Source organism: Nerophis lumbriciformis, linkage group LG03 (assembly GCF_033978685.3).
Source record: "Nerophis lumbriciformis linkage group LG03, RoL_Nlum_v2.1, whole genome shotgun sequence".
Classification (NCBI taxonomy): Eukaryota; Metazoa; Chordata; class Actinopteri; order Syngnathiformes; family Syngnathidae; genus Nerophis; species Nerophis lumbriciformis.
The window spans coordinates 29,575,001-29,592,189 of NC_084550.2; the positions used below are offsets into that span (position 1 = coordinate 29,575,001).

The following is a 17,189-nucleotide window of genomic DNA, read 5'->3' on the forward strand; positions in this document are numbered from 1 at the left end:
ATGTTGACTGAGTGGCCATACTTTTTTTTTTTTGTAAATAAAAGCCATGCCTTTTGAAAAAACTGGCCTACATTTATTTTTTCATCTTCATTTTAAATAAAAAAATAATCGGTAAAAGGAAAAATAATCTATAGATTAATCGAAAAAAATAATCTATAGATTAACCGATTAATCGAAAAAATAATCTATAGATTAATCGATAGAAAAATAATCGTTAGCTGCAGCCTTAATACACACACACATATATATACACACATATATTTATATATACATATATATACACACAAATATATATATATACACACATATATATACACATACATACATATATACACATATATATATACACACATATATATATATATACACACACATATATATATATATATACATACACATATATATATACACACACACACATATATATATATATATACACACACACATATATATATATATATATATATATATATACACACACACATATATATATATATACACACACCGTATTTTCCGCACTATAAGGCGCACCGGATTATTAGCCGCACCTTCAATGAATGGCATATTTCATAACTTTGTCCACCAATAAGCCGCCCCGGACTATAAGCCGCGCCTACGCTGCGCTAAAGGGAATGTCAAAAAAACAGTCAGATAGGTCAGTCAAACTTTAATAATATATTAAAAACCAGCGTTCTAACAACTCTGTCCCAAAATGTACGCAAATGTGCAATCACAAACATAGTAAAATTCAAAATAGTGCAGAGCAATAGCAACATAATGTTGCTCGAACGTTAATGTCACAACACACAAAATAAACTTAACGCTCACTTTCTGAAGTTATTCTTCATTCATAAATCCCTCGAATTTTTCTCCTTCGGTGTCCGAATTGAAAAGTTGGGCGAATGTCGTCCGGCGCTGCCTCTGTCTTAGTGAAGGTGTGTTCGCCTTCGGTCATCCATTGTTCCCACGCAGTTAGCAGTCTAGCTTCGAATGCCCTGTTGACACCAATATCTAGCGGCTGGAGGTCTTTTGTCAATCCACCCGGAATGACGGCGAGTATTGAATTAAGCGCGTAAGCATGTCTCTCAATGTGATGTTATGAGCTAGCAAATATAACAACTACACTACCCAGCATGCAACGATAGTGACGAGCATGCGCGGTAGCCCTGAGAAGCGTTGTTGTATGCTGGCAGTTAGAATGTGGTTATGAGCACGCTGTGAGTAAACGTTGAGAACTCAGTTAACACGCCTCGTCTGCATTATTTATAATTAGACAGACAACACACTTAATAGGAGCCATTTTGGGGTCTTTACATAAACACACAAATGGAAATGAAACGTCACATATCCCAGCATGCACCGCGTGCTTCTTCTTCTTCCGGGGCGGGTGGTTGCTTACAGTACAAGAAGAAGCGCTTCCTGTTCTATGGGGGCGGGTGCTTACCTTGGCGGTTGCTTGCGTAGAAGAAGAAGCGCTTCCTGTTCTACCGGGAAAAAAGATGGCGGCTGTTTACCGAAGTTGCGAGATCGAAACTTTATGAAAATGAATCGTAATATTAATCCATATATAAAGCGCACCGGGTTAAAAGCCGCACTGTCAGCTTTTGAGTAAATTTGTGGTTTTTAGGTGCGGCTAATGGTGCGGAAAATACGGTATATATCCATCCATCCATCTTCTTCCGCTTATCCGAGGTCGGGTCGCGGGGGCAGCAGCTTAAGCAGGGAAGCCCAGACTTCCCTCTCCCCAGCCACTTCGTCCAGCTCCTCCCGGGGGATCCCGAGGCGTTCCCAGGCCAGCCGAAAGACATAGTCTTCCCAACGTGTCCTGGGTCTTCCCCGTGGCCTCCTACCGGTCGGACGTGCCCGAAACACCTTCCTAGGGAGGCGTTCGGGTGGCATCCTGACCAGATGCCCGAACCACCTCATCTGGCTCCTCTCGATGTGGAGGAGCAGCGGCTTTACTTTGAGCTCCTCCCGGATGACAGAGCTTCTCACCCTATCTCTAAGGGAGAGCCCCGCCACTCGGCGGAGGAAACTCATTTCGGCCGCTTGTACCCGTGATCTTGTCCTTTCGGTCATGACCCAAAGCTCATGACCATAGGTGAGGATGGGAACGTAGATCGACCGGTAAATCGAGAGCTTTGCCTTCCGGCTCAGCTCCTTCTTCACCACAACGGATCGATACAGCGTCCGCATTACTGAAGACGCCGCACCGATCCGCCTGTCGATCTCACGATCCACTCCTCCCCCACTCGTGAACAAGACTCCGAGGTACTTGAACTCCTCCACTTGGGGCAAGATCTCCTCCCCAACCTAGAGATGGCACTCCACCCTTTTCCGGGAGAGAACCATGGACTCCGACTTGGAGGTGCTGATTCCCATCCCAGTCGCTTCACACTCGGCTGCGAACCGATCCAGTGAGAGCTGAAGATCTTGGCCGGAGGAAGCCATCAGGACCACATCATCTTCAAATAGCAGAGACCTAATCCTGCAGACACCAAACCAGATACCCTCAACGCCCTGACTGCGCCTAGAAATTCTGTCCATAAAGGTTATGAACAGAATCGGTGACAAAAGGCAGCCTTGGCGGAGTCCAACCCTCACTGGACACGTGTCCGACTTACTGCCGGCAATGCGGACCAAGCTCTGACACTGATTATACAGGGAGCGAACTGCCACAATAAGACAGTCCGCTACCCCATACTCTCTGAGCACTCCCCACAGGACTTCCCGGGGTACACGGTCGAATGCCTTCTCCAAGTCCACAAAGCACATGGAGACTGGTTGGGCAAACTCCCATGCACCCTCAAGGACCCTGCCGAGAGTAGAGAGCTGGTCCACAGTTCCACGACCAGGACGAAAACCACACTGTTCCTCCTGAATACGAGGTTCGACTATCCAGCGTAGCCTCCTCTCCAGTACACCTGAATAGACCTTACCGGGAAGGCCGAGGAGTGTGATCCCACGATAGTTGGAACACACCCTCCGGTTCCCCTTCTTAAAGAGAGGAACCACCACCCCGGTCTGCCAATCCAGAGGTACCGCCCCCGATGTCCACTCGATGTTGCAGAGTCTTGTCAAACAAGACAGCCCCACAACATCCAGAGCCTTAAGGAACTCCGGGCGGATCTCATCCACCCCCGGGGCCTTGCCACCGAGGAGCTTTTTAACTACCTTGGCAACCTCAGCCCCAGAAATAGGAGAGCCCACCACAGATTCCCCAGGCCCTGCTTCCTCATAGGAAGACGTGTTGGTAGGATTGAGGAGGTCTTCGAAGTATTCCCTCCACCGATCCACAACATCCGCAGTCGAGGTCAGCAGAGCACCATCCCCACCATACACGGTGTTGACACTGCACTGCTTCCCCTTCCTGAGGCGGCGGATGGTGGTCCAGAATTGCTTCGAAGCCGTCCGGAAGTCTTTTTCCATGGCCTCCCCGAACTCCTCCCCGAACTACTCCGAGAATGTCATGTGGTCAGATGAAACCAAAATAGAACTTTTTTGGTATAAACTCAACTCGTCCTGTTTGGAGGAAGAAGAATACTGAGTTGCATCCCAAGAACACCATACCTACTGTGAAGCATGGGGGTGGAAACATCATGCTTTGGGGCTGTTTTTCTGCTAAGGGGACAGGCCGACTGATTCGTGTTAAGGAAAGAATGAATGGGGCGATGTATCGTGAGATTTTGAGCCAAAACCTCCTTCCATCAGTGAGAGCTTTGAAGATGAAACGTTGCTGGGTCTTCCAGCATGACAATGATCCCAAACACACCGCCCGGGCAACGAAGGAGTGGCTCCGTAAGAAGCATTTGAAAGTCCTGGCGTGGCCTAGCCAGTCTCCAGACCGTAACCCCATAGAAAATCTGTGCAGGGAGTTGAAAGTCTGTGTTGCTCGGCAACAGCCCCAAAACATCACTGCTCTCCAGAAGATCTGCATGGAGGAATGGGCCAAAATACCAGCTACTGTGTGTACAAACCTGGTAAAGACCTATAGTAATCGTTTGACCTCTGTTATTGCCAACAAAGGTTATATTACAAAGTATTGAGTTGAATTTATGTTATTGACCAAATACTTATTTTCCACCATAACTTACAAATAAATTCTTTAAAAATCATACAATGTGAATTCCTGGATTTTTTTCACATTCTGTCTCTCACAGTTGAAGTGTACCTATGATGAAAATTACAGACCTCTGTCATCATTTTAAGTGGGAGAACTTGCACAATTGGTGGCTGACTAAATACTTTTTTGCCCCACTGTATATATATATATATATATATATATATATATATATATATATATATATATATATATATATATATATATATATATATATATAGTGGACTACAGTGTCAGACGGTGGACATATATATACATATATACATATATATATATATATATATATGTATATATATATGTGTATATATAAATATATGTGTGTGTATATATATATATATATATATATATATATGTGTGTGTATATATATATATATATATATATATATATATATATATATATATATATATATATGTGTGTGTATATATATATATGTGTATATATATATATGCAGTGTTGGGTTAGTTACTGAAAAACAGTAACTAGTTATAGTTACTAGTTACTTCATTTCAAAAGTAACTCAGTTACTAACTCAGTTACTTACACCAAAAAGTAATGCGTTACTGTGAAAAGTAACTATTTAGTTACTTATTTTTTTCTTAAAGCTCCAATTAATGCCCTTTTAGCCTTTATTTCAGTACTGTTATTGCACTGGAGAATAATACAATCTGTTGATCAACTTGACATACATTTGCATCACTGAACTCTGCTAAGCAATGTGGTCGACATACAACACACAAAGACAAAGATATGTTACAAAGGCCAATTTGTTTCTGGCCAGAACAAATTGACAAAACTATTATAAATAGCTGCAACATAACATACATAAGTAACAAACAGCATAATAACAGCATAGCTGTAAAGCAAGAAAGGCACACACTACATACACAAAGCCTAACCAGGCATTTTTTCCTCAAGAAATTCTGACACAAAATCATGTCTGAAGCCCAGAACACTCTACACATTTCCCCAGTTTTAGTTTAGAGATAAGGAAAGATTGGCCTGGCCCACTAGCAACCCTCTTTATGTTTGTGAACTTTATAGTCTATACATTTAGAGTGATGTGATAATCAAACACTCTAGAAGTCTAAAATGAAAGAGTATATAAGAGAATTGACAGCAACGTTCCCTCTAAGGAGCGCGCCTGTGCAATTGCGCACTGCTCAAGCGTCCTCTGCGCACGACAAATCTATGCCACGCACAAAATCAAATAAAAAAGTAAGCGCATAACAATTTTCGACACGACACGGACACGACAGAGAAAACCATTTTCGTCATCATTGTTCAAATATAATAATACGTCTGTCGAGACGCTTTGAGGACATGAATTCCATCCATCACTTTACTGAGCAAAACTCTTTATTGTCGGCCATAAACACATCACTGTTATATCAGCAGCAGCCGCTCGCTCTTTCTCACTTGCGCCAACACATGCACATATGGCACTTAGCCAGTGATGCGTTTACAGCCACACAAAAAATCGGACAACTCCAACACCACACATAAAGTGTAATTCCAGGTCGTTACTCTATGATTTACCAATCAAATGTGTGCCTATTCTAGTGTCATTTATTAGGAATCTTAATTTATAAATATTAATCATTAAATGCTGTTAATATACTAAATACATACTAATAAAAATATATTTTTTACAAACAGGAAGTTGCAGGAATGTACACATGATCCCCTGCTTACATCTCATTGTGCAACATGTGAATGTTTTAATGGAAACTTAATGCAATGTCTGAAAGGGGTACAAACTATTTCCAAAGCAGGACCTCCACCCAGACAAACAATACAAGTACCGTATTTTCCGCACTATTAGCCGCACCTAAAAACCACAAATTTTCTCAAAAGCTGACAGTGCGCCTTTTAACCCGGTGTGCTTTATATATGGATAAATATTAAGATTCATTTTCATAAAGTTTCGGTCTCGTAACTACGGTAAACAGCCGCCATCTTTTTTCCCGGTAGAACAGGAAGCGCTTCTTCTTCTACGCAAGCAACCGCCAAGGTAAGCACCCGCCCCCATAGAACAGGAAGCGCTTCTTCTTCTACTGTAAGCAACCACCCGCCCGCGTAGAAGAAGAAAAAGCGCGCGGATATTACCGTACGTTTCATTTCCTTTGTGTGTTTACATCTGTAAAGACCACAAAATGGCTCCTACTAAGCGACAGGGATCCGGTTCATGAAAAGACGCAATCGCTCCATCCGCACACGGATTACTATTTCACAGCAACTGATATTCCTGTGAACCGCACTGTGGATACAACGGGAGCACGTACGGTGAATATTCGCACCACAGGGAATGAGAAGTCATCCTTCACTGTGGTTCTAGCTTGCCATGCTAATGGCCAGAAACTTCCACCCATGGTGATATTCAAAAGGAAGACCTTGCCAAAAGAGACCTTTCCAGCCGGCGTCATCATAAAAGCTAACTCGAAGGGATGGATGAAGAAAAGATGAGCGAGTGGTTAAGGTAAGTTTAAGTTTACGCGAAGAGGCCGGGTGGCTTTTTTCACGCAGCTCTGTCCATGTTGATATACGATTCCATGCGCGCCCACATCACGCTGGTTTTAATATATTATTAAAGTTTGACTGACCTATTTGACTGTTTTTTTGACATTCCTTTAGCGCAGTTAGATGCGGCTTACAACACGGGGCGGCTTATAGGTGGACAAAGTTTTGAAATATGCCGTTCATTGAAGGCGCGGCTTATAACCCAGAGCGCCTTATGGTGCGGAAAATACGGTATGTATATATATATATATATGTATACATATATATGTATACATATATATGTATACATATATATATATACATATATATATATATACACATATATACATACATATATATACATATACATATATATACATATATATACATATACATACATATACATATATATATATACATACATACACACACACATATATATATATATATATATATATATATATGAGTGTGTATGTATATATATACATAAACACATACATACATACACACACATTTAAATATACATACACACACACACATATATATGTGTGTATGTATATATATATATATATATATATATATATATACATAAACACATACATACACATTTATATATACATACATACACACACACACACACACACACACACACACATACTAATGTATATATACACACACATACATACACATATATATTTTTAATATATATATATATATAGCTATACATGTATATCTATATATACATACATATCTATATATATATACACATTTATATCTATCTACAGATGTATATATATATGCATGTATACATCTATATATCTATAGATGTATATATATATATATATGCGTATGTATACACACACACACACACACACACACACACACACACACACACACACACACACACACACACACACACACACACACACACACATCTACATATATATATATATCTATACATACATACATACATAGAGTATATATGTTTTAGCTATGAGATGTATTTAACATGTTTGATCTATGAGAAAGGCTAGAAAAAGGTTAGAAATATCTGCTGGCGACACACTCACCTTAGGCCAGATAGTGTAGGCATAGTTTCTGTCCCCTAGGGCCTGCAGGGCAGAAGACTCTGCTAGGTCATCAGGACAAAAGCCATCTCTGGTTTCATCGCGAGCAGACGTGCTCAGAGAGGCGATACTCTCCTCATCAAAGTTCTTCTGCTCGGACGCAGCACTCACTAAAGAAAGGTAGGCACAGTCACAAAGTCATTCCATCATCTTGCCCCTGGACATTTCCATTGTCAAGTCATGAGGAGACAGGAAGTAGCTGTCTACCAGGGCAGAGGAGATCATTTAGCTAACAAAACAAAGGTAAATACAGTGCATCCTCCTTTGGTTTACCCACCTTTTCATGCCTGAGTGTGTGAACCCTGTTTCTGTGTACCAACACCTCATTCATTCATTTGATGACATTTGCTGTAATAAAGAAACTTTGTACCACAGCAAGTTTTTGATTGTGATGAGAAGGGGCTTTTTTAGAAAAAGATTCCAAAGTGGACTTCTAACCCCGCCTCCCTCTCCTCTCGTGAACTGCTCCTTCGCCAATGTTCATCAGACATGTACTGGGGATGGATTGGACTTTAAAAAAAAAAAAAGTTTATTAATGTAGCAAAATAATCCATTAAGTCAGGGATTTTTGTGATTTCGGATCGTTTGTGAGAGCACCAAAGGGACTTGTGTGTGTTGTCAGAGCAGCGCTTACAGCACAGTTCAGAGTATAGTCTTCTAAGTCTACAAACTATTAAAATATGGACTTTAGTCAGGGCTGAAAACCATTTTTCATATGTATCTTGTTTCTTGTGGAGAAATGTGCCTGACTAGAACACCTTTTCCATTGAAAAAGCAACTATGTTTGTATTCTTGTAACACCACCCACCTTCAGCCTGCGAGGATTTCTCTGACTTGTCATCTTCATCCATCTTGTCTTCCTCCTCCTCATCTTCTGGGCTTTTCTCTGCATCTGGTGACTTTGGAGAGGTGCAGTGCTGCTTCTCAACCTGCTCATCCTCCTCTGCAGTGGCGTGGCCTGTCGGATCTTCCGGCACCTTCTGCTCACTGACCACATCAGCAGGAGCCACACTTGGCGTCACCTCCATGGACTCGCTGGTGTTGGCAGCTTTATCAGAGTCATCTTTCATGTCACCACTCTCCTCCTCCTCCTCCTCCTCCTCTGCTTTTGAGGGACTCTTGGCTTCTTCTTTCACTTCAGTCACCGGAGAGAGTGTGGCCTCTTTCTCTGCCATAACTTCCTCCATGTCTTGGGCAGGTTCAGTCTTTATGGAGAAACCATTCACTTCCTCCGCCTTGACCTGGGTCACAGCCTCCGTTATCACTTCTCCCACCTCCTCTCGAGCAGCAGCAATGGCCGCCTGGGCAGCGGCTGCAGCACTTGCCAGCTCTGCAGGTGTGAGGAGCGCGGCGGAGGCGCTCTCTTTGGCCAGTTCTCCCACGTGGGCGGCGCTCCCTCGCTGGCTGGTAAAGCGCTGGTGCGACTCCAGAAAGGCCAGGGTGGAATCGTTTAGAATGTGGTAATCAGTCCGGCTTACGCCGTGCTTGGAGGCCCCGATGAGGAGGTCCCGGTCGTGGCGGCCACACTCCCACCACTCTGGGAGGTCCAGGGAGGCCTGGCAGAGCTTGAGGCGTTCAGAGAGCAGCGGGTGAGGCAGCACCTGCTCTCGGATGCGACGCAGCAGCTCAATACGGTAGAGTGTGCGGGAGGCCCGCTCCTCTGTGATGGGGTCTATGATCAGTGATGGGTCTGGGAGTTCTGATGAACACAATTCAAATGTCACATCAATTACATGTTGAGTTCAGAAATTGGTATTTTTGTATTTCTCACCACAAATAAGCTGTTTTTCTCTCTCCAGGAAATATGAGAATTAATAAGTCAATATTTTAATGTGTGACAGCAAACCATAAAATGTGCAGAATAATCCGTCATATGACATACTGTATGCAGAGGTTGTTAACCTTTTGGATCTCCGGGCCAAACTGTTCCACGACACAGGAGCCCGGGGCTCCACTCAAATGATTGACACTTCATTTGTAATCTTACTCTTGATTTTAAAAAAGGTATCCAATAATGATATTTAACCTACTTGCAGTTTATCAAATGATATGAAAGCATGTGTTGATCACAAAGATGATCTATTTTGCACATAAACCTTAGGCTTAGGTCAGACCAATTGAAAAACTATCTACCAATCAAAAATACTGCATAAGGGAGGGACAAACAAATACAATTCAAAATGAATATGTTATTTAAAAAAACTGTCAGTAAAATTAAAGTGCAAATGAAAATACAGCCTCACCACTTTAGTCATCATTTTGGCGCTTAAAAAAACTTCCCCATTACTTTAGCCCTAGACTTCTGTGTGGTTGATATTGTCATTACTGCCACAAGTGGTGGAAAAGCGTATTGCAACCGTACAGACCACAGCTGACAAAGAGATATGTTTTGGCGGCCCAATAATGGGTTAAGAAACAGTGCTGTATTATTAATTTTTATTTTATTTTATTATTATTATTATATATATATATTTTTATAATTATTATTAATTTTTATTTTATTATTATTATTATATATATATTTTTTATATATACACCGGTATATCTGTCTGTCTCCGGCCTCGTATGTGTGTGTGTGTGTGAGAATGTGTCTGCCTTTGTCGTCTTACTTGTTACATAATTGTGCCATTTGTCCCTCGTTAGTGGGACCTGAGTGGGGTGGAAGGGTGGTTTGGGTTTTAAGGGAAAGGGTGTGAATCATTAACTGACTTTAAAATTGTACTGTTTTGACTTGCACTTTTTTCTGTCTATTTGAAAATGCCAATAAAAAAAGTTGGGAAAAAAAAGAGAAAGAAACAGTGCTGTGATGTCAGGGCCCTGTCCACAGGCCAAATCTGGCACCAGACCCGCAACACTTTAGTCCAAAACTTGGGAGGGATGATCTTTTTTGCTGTAGGTACTTAAGAGTGCTTCTGTTGTATATCAGAACTTAAACTACTTGTGTTGTAATTTGTGAGCAGCCATTGAGAAGTAGAACTTAAGGTATGGCAGACCCTTGCAGTGACATTTAGGCCAGAGTCCTCTGCAGTGGACACCTAATGTCAGGGCTATTTTGATGAACTATACATCACTATAGACAAGAACTGGATGCATTAAAAAAAAAGTGTTTCTTTTATGTTTCGAGATAGCAGAAGTTAGGAAGCAAGGTTGGTTGCATGAACACAGGCACTAACATCCAATCAGGTGACAGTATCAACTATCATGTTTGGTTGATGCTTTGCATGGAGTGAGAAGAGAAAGTCAACATGAAGAAATTGTGAATAAAAGATGAAAAGTCCCCTGGACACTATGGCACTTTTTGGGATTTTCTTCAAAGGAACCGTAGTCAGACCAATGTGGTCTGTAAATGATGTTCATCCCCGCAAAGACCACTAATACCACACCACCTTAGTCGCGCTCACCCTTTAGAGCACAGCTGTAACTTCCGGCCACTAAACTGCAGAAAATACTTCTTCTCAGTTTACATTTTCACACGTTACACTATTTTATTACACTTTATCAAGCATTTCTTACATATTCCTTCTTTTAAGATCTAATTAAGTGTTGAATGTGATTTGACTATTTTGTTGACTGAGTGTTTTCCAAGCTTGTGTTGACATTTCCTTTCTGCCTTGATAGCGGAGGGATTATAATCAGTAGAAGTTACATTTGAACTATAAAAGTTTACATTTAATATATTGTTCTCCTAATCTTTATTTTCAAAAGGTCATAAGAAATACCAATAATTATATCATGATACAGTTTTTAGCCCAGCCCTATTGGGAAGTATGGCTAAAAACTAATGTCACTACAGAGCAAGAAGTCTGGCCCTTTGGTCCTTAGATTTATGGAAACGTTGCCCCCGGAACTATTTAGTTGAGTGTCCCTGTTCTACAGTCAACTTCCCTATAATCTGGCGACAACTTGTGAGATGAACACAAGCAGTGTGGATTATGTAGCCATGGTCTCAGAGGAACACCTTCATCTGTTCATTCTCATGACCATTTCAAATATTTACATCTTGAACCTGGGTTGTACTACATTGCATTTAGTTTGTTAGCTTCCCTTGTGGGGACAGCAATTGAAAGAGGAGGAATAGGATTCTGGATCTGAATGGAACCTAATGATTAAAACATCTAGCCAGAGGAGACCTAGTAGAAGACTCAAGCTGGTTGAAGACTTTGGAGGGGAGCAGCACACCTTGCCATGACTATATTGCAGTGTCCATGGTTTCTCACCTGTGTCACCTTTCAGCTGCATGCGGCAGACACGTTTGCACATGGCCATGAAGGAGTAGTAATATTTCTCCAGGCTCTCGTCAGTCTTCTTGTCCAGACGGGCAAAGGCTCTGAACTGTGTCCAGTCAAATTTCTGCCGCTGGGTGTCAAAGATGACTCCGAACGTTGACACAACGCGGTAAAAGTCGGCCTCCTCACGACGAGTCCATCTGACGGAAAGACAAAAAGATTTGGGAAACATTTAAAATACGGATGAAGAACAGAATAATGACATGTCTTTCAGCACGTGCTCAACATCATTTATATTACCATTCTCAGGGATGTTCCTCACAAACTAACAATTGGATGCTATATTAAGTAGCAAAACAATGAGATAGAATATACTTACACTTTTTTTCCTACACTTTGAACCCTGCCACTTATAAAACGGTGCGGCTAATTTAAGGATTTTTCTTCTCTGATGGCTGTAATACAATTAGTTAAAAAAAAAAAGCAAATTCACTTAAAATGGTGTTTTATTGTTTGTGATATGGCGCCAGCCCTGCGATGACCCTAACTACCCCCCGTGACCCTGAAAGGGACAAGTGGTAGAAAATGGATGGATATGGCGCCATCCTCTGAAGGATTTGGCTCACTGCAGGTGCTGCTGTGTCCTTCCATTTAGTGCTTTTAACTGGAAATAGAAATGCTGTTCTGTCTTCTAGACGTCCATAGCGTTTCTACTCCCGATTCTTCATTCATCCTTTCAAGCAACGTTTGTAAGTTTTACAAAAACAATTCTTACTTACTAAAGCGTCCCATGCGTGATGTCTGTAGGAGTGTTTTCATGCATATTTGTAATGTAATCAAATGAGCATTGTTAGCATTAGCTAATATGCTAACACGTGTATGAGCATGTGTGTTAGTATTATTACCCTACAATGGCATTATTTTTGTATTGTTTCACTTTCACAAATTCCTCAGTAAATTCAGCAAAACGTCAGCGTGGACTTATTGAGTCTGTTTAGCTGATTGGAGAGCTAGCTTGCGCAGCTAGTGGGTCCATGACCATGACTTCTGTTTTGTTTGATCAGCCGTTTTACTGCTGTGTTACAGACACTGTTTGGAAACAATTAAGGTATGTAAATAAACATTTACAGAATATTTGTGTAAATAAGTAATTTCAAAGGTATATATCTGCGACTTATATATGGGAAAAAAATGTCCCCTAAAAGTTTGGTAGGTGTGGCATAAATACCTGCGCACTCTAGTGTGTAAAATAGGGTAGAAATGCAGATGTAGTGATCCAAATGGAGAATGAGTATAACAAATGAGTACCGTATTTTTCGGACTATAAGTGGCAGTTTTTTTCATAGTTTGGCCGGGGGTGCGACTTATACTTAGGAGCGACTTATGTGTGAAATGATGAACACATTACCGTAAAATATCAAATAATATTATTGATCTCATTCACGTAAGAGACTAGACGTATAAGATTTCATGGGATTTATCGATTAGGAGTGACAGATTGTATAGCATGTTCTATATGTTATAGTTATTTGAATGACTCTTACCATAATATGTTACGTTAACATACCAGTTGGTTATTTATGCCTCATATAACGTACACTTATTCAGCCTGTTGTTCACTATTCTTCATTTATTTTAAATTGCCTTTCAAATGTCTATTCTTGCTGTTGGCTTTTATCAAATACATTTCCCCCCCAAAAATGCGACTTATACTCCAGTGCGACTTATATGTTTTTTTCCTTCTTTATTATGCATTTTCGGCCGGTGCGACTTATACTCTGAAAAATACGGTACTACCTTTGTCTTCTTTCCTTGTAGTACACGGCGCCCTCGTTGATCAAAGTGTTTGATGTCTTCATGGCGGACTCCTCCTGTATGAACTGTCCAGCTTTGGTAAAGTAGGCACTTCCTTTAGCCAGGTAGGGGCTTCCTTCAGCTATGAAGACGGTGGTGGGATCCTGGAGGTAGGCTGCTGCTGCTCCTGCCTCTGTGACCATCGTGATGGTAGGCAGGAAGTCCCGGCGTCGTCGTCGGCGACCATCGGGTCTGCTGAGGGCCTCCTGGCGCAGCTGCTCCCTGCGATTGGAGCGCTGGTAGGCAGTGATGAGGCGGCGCAGACGGGCGGTCAGAGCTGAGGCTGCGGGCCAATAGAGGCGCTCGTTGGAACCTGCCGCACCACCCGTGGAAAGCACACCTTGGCTGTTTTCAGCAGATTTACCTTGAAGAGGTAAATCAGGATGAAACCAAACACTATTTAGCCAAGTGACAAACATTGCATCTTATATTTACCCTCTGCTTCCCCTTCCCCCGTCTCATCTTTGTCATCCAGGGGAGAGTTGGTGAAGTCGTCCAGTTCATCCTTGAAATGCATTCGCAGGGGCTTGTATTCTGGGTCCTCATCCTCACTGCATGAAAGGAGTTTTACAAAACATTTGGCTGTCAGATACATGATGAAGAAATGTAGTCGTACAAAAATGTCAATCTTAAATGATAAATGGGTTGTACTTGTATAGCGCTTTTCTACCTTCAAGGTACTCAAAGCGCTTTGACACTACTTCCACATTTACCCATTCACACACACATTCACACACTGATGGAGGGAGCTGCCATGCAAGGCGCTAACCAGCACCCATCAGGAGCAAGGGTGAAGTGTCTTGCTCAGGACACAACGGACATGACGAGGTTGGTACTAGGTGGGGATTGAACCAGGGACCCTCGGGTTGCGCACGGCCACTCTCACACTGCGCCATGCCGTCCCATCTTGACAGAACAATGTATTTGCCTCAGCACATAAAACAGACAAAATGTGGATAAAAAAAGGAGGGAGAGAAAAACATGCTTTATAATCTTCACTGGCCGCTTTCTTACCCTTCCACGCCATCTGTCATCATATCGTTGCCCCTCTGCTCAGCAGCGATGGCCTTGGCGTCAGGCATGCCCACCCTCTCCAAAAAACACAGGGAGGGGTCTGCTCTCATGGAGTTGTACTTCTCATAGCCTGAAGAGGAAATCACACAGACGTCTTCAAAAGCTCAAAGTAATGTAGGCAGGTGTCCAAAGTGCAGCCTGGGGGCCATTTGTGGCACATTGTAGAATGCTGTTATTAAAAGTGCAATACAAGAACATACAGTTGATCTGTAATTTTGACTAATAACACAAAACTGCTATGCGGACCCGTTTTTTCTTTAAAACTGCCACAAATCCTAATTGAATTATTGACACATTGAAAGCTACAATTACTTCACAACAAATATTCCACTTGAGGAAAATACTGCATATTTATACTGCAAAACTGCAAACTTTTTCTATGGTGAAAAAGGCATAAAGCAAACAAAAAAACAAATATGCATCAGTCCATCTTAGATTAGCTCGGGCCCAGCGAAGCGTTTCTGGGTGTTGTTGATAAATGGCTGTGGCTTTGCATAGTAGAGTTTTAACTTGCACTTACAGATGTAGCGACCAACTGTAGTTACTGACAGTGCTTTTCTGAAGTGTTCCTGAGCTCATGTGGTGATATCCTTTACACACTGAAGTGGCTTTTTGATGCAGTACCGCCTGATTCTCTCAACCTTTTGATGATGTTATGGAGCGTAGATGGTGAAATCCCTAAATTCCTTGCAATAGCTGCTTGAAAAATATTGTTCTTAAACAATTTGCTCAGGCATTTGTTGACAAAGTGGTGACCCTCGCCCCGCCCTTGTTTGTGAATGACTGAGCATTTCATGGAATCTACTTTTATACCCAATCATGGCACCCACCTGTTCCCTATTAGCCTGTTCACCTGTGGCATGTTCCAAATAAGTGATGAGCATTCCTCAACTTTCTCACTCTTTTTTGCCCCTTGTGCCAGCTTTTTTGAAACATGTTGCAGGCATCAAATTCCAAATGAGCTAATATTTGCAAAAAATAAAGTTTCTCAGTGTGAACATGAAATATCTTGTCTCTGCAGTCTTTTCAAATGAATATAAGTTGAAAAGGATTTGTTGTATTCTCTTTTCATTTACCATTTACACAAGGTGACAACTTCCCTGCTTTTGGGTATATACACACACACACACACAGATTATATATATATATATATATATATATATATATATACACACACACACACACACACACACACACACACATAAACATATATATATATATATACACACACACACACACACACATACATATACCGTATTTTCCGCACTATAAGGCGCACCTAAAAACCACAAATTTTCTCAAAAGCTGACAGTGCGCCTTATAATCCGGTGCGCCTTATATATGGGTTAATATTAATATTAATTTTCATAAAGTTTTGGTCTCGCAACTACGGTAAACAGCCGCCATCTTTTTTCCCCGTAGAAGAAGCGCGCGGTGCATGCTGGGATATGTGACGTTTCATTTCCATTTGTGTGTTTATGTAAAGACCCCAAAATGGCTCCTATTAAGTGTGTTGTCTGTCTAATTATAAATAATGCAGACGAGGCGTGTTAACTGAGTTCTCAACGTTTACTCACAGCGTGCTCATAACCACATTCTAACTCCCAGCATACAACGCTTCTCAGGGCTACCGCGCATGCTCGTCACTATCGTTGCATGCTGGGTAGTGTAGTTGTTATATTTGCTAGCACATAACATCACATTAAGAGACACGCTTACGCGCTTAATTCAATACTCGCCGTCATTCCGGGTGGATTGACAAAAGACCTCCAGCCGCTACATATTGGTGTCAACAGGGCATTCGAAGCTAGACTGCTAACTGCGTGGGAACAGTGGATGACAGAAGGCGAACACACCTTCACTAAGACAGGGAGACAGCGCCAGACGACGCCAACATCACCTTCACTAAGACAGGGAGACAGCGCCAGACGACGCCAACATCTGCCAGTGGATCGTAAATGCCTGGGCAGATATTTCGGTCACAACTGTGGTCCGAGCTTTCCGGAAGGCAGGATTCACAGAACTGCTGGACAACAGCGACACTGACTCCGATTACTTCGACGAGACGGAGCCGGCCATTTTGGATCCCACATTCGCCCAACTTTTCAATTCGGACACGAAGGAGAAGAATTCGAGGGATTTATGAATGAAGAATAACTTCAGAAAGTGAGCGTTATGTTTATTTTGTGTGTTGTGACATTAACGTTCGAGCAACATTATGTTGCTATTGCTCTGCACTATTTTGAATTTTACTATGTTTGTGATTGCACATTTGCGTACATTTTGGGAGT

At 41.8% G+C, this 17,189-nt stretch overlaps 1 protein-coding gene across 3 annotated transcripts in view; it reads right to left on the bottom strand.

The window, feature by feature from the left end:
• Positions 1-17,189, bottom strand: part of chd7 (chromodomain helicase DNA binding protein 7) — a 126,611-nt gene that overhangs the window by 16,957 nt on the left and 92,465 nt on the right. For all 3 annotated transcript variants that reach the window (XM_061936604.1, XM_061936589.1, XM_061936596.1), the window contains exons 28-33: positions 14,839-14,968; positions 14,260-14,375; positions 13,768-14,188; positions 11,962-12,170; positions 8,553-9,443; positions 7,688-7,854 (exon numbers count right to left, since the gene is read on the bottom strand). In XM_061936604.1, coding sequence (XP_061792588.1) covers positions 7,688-7,854; positions 8,553-9,443; positions 11,962-12,170; positions 13,768-14,188; positions 14,260-14,375; positions 14,839-14,968 — 1,934 coding nt within the window. The remainder of the gene's footprint in view (positions 1-7,687; positions 7,855-8,552; positions 9,444-11,961; positions 12,171-13,767; positions 14,189-14,259; positions 14,376-14,838; positions 14,969-17,189) is intronic.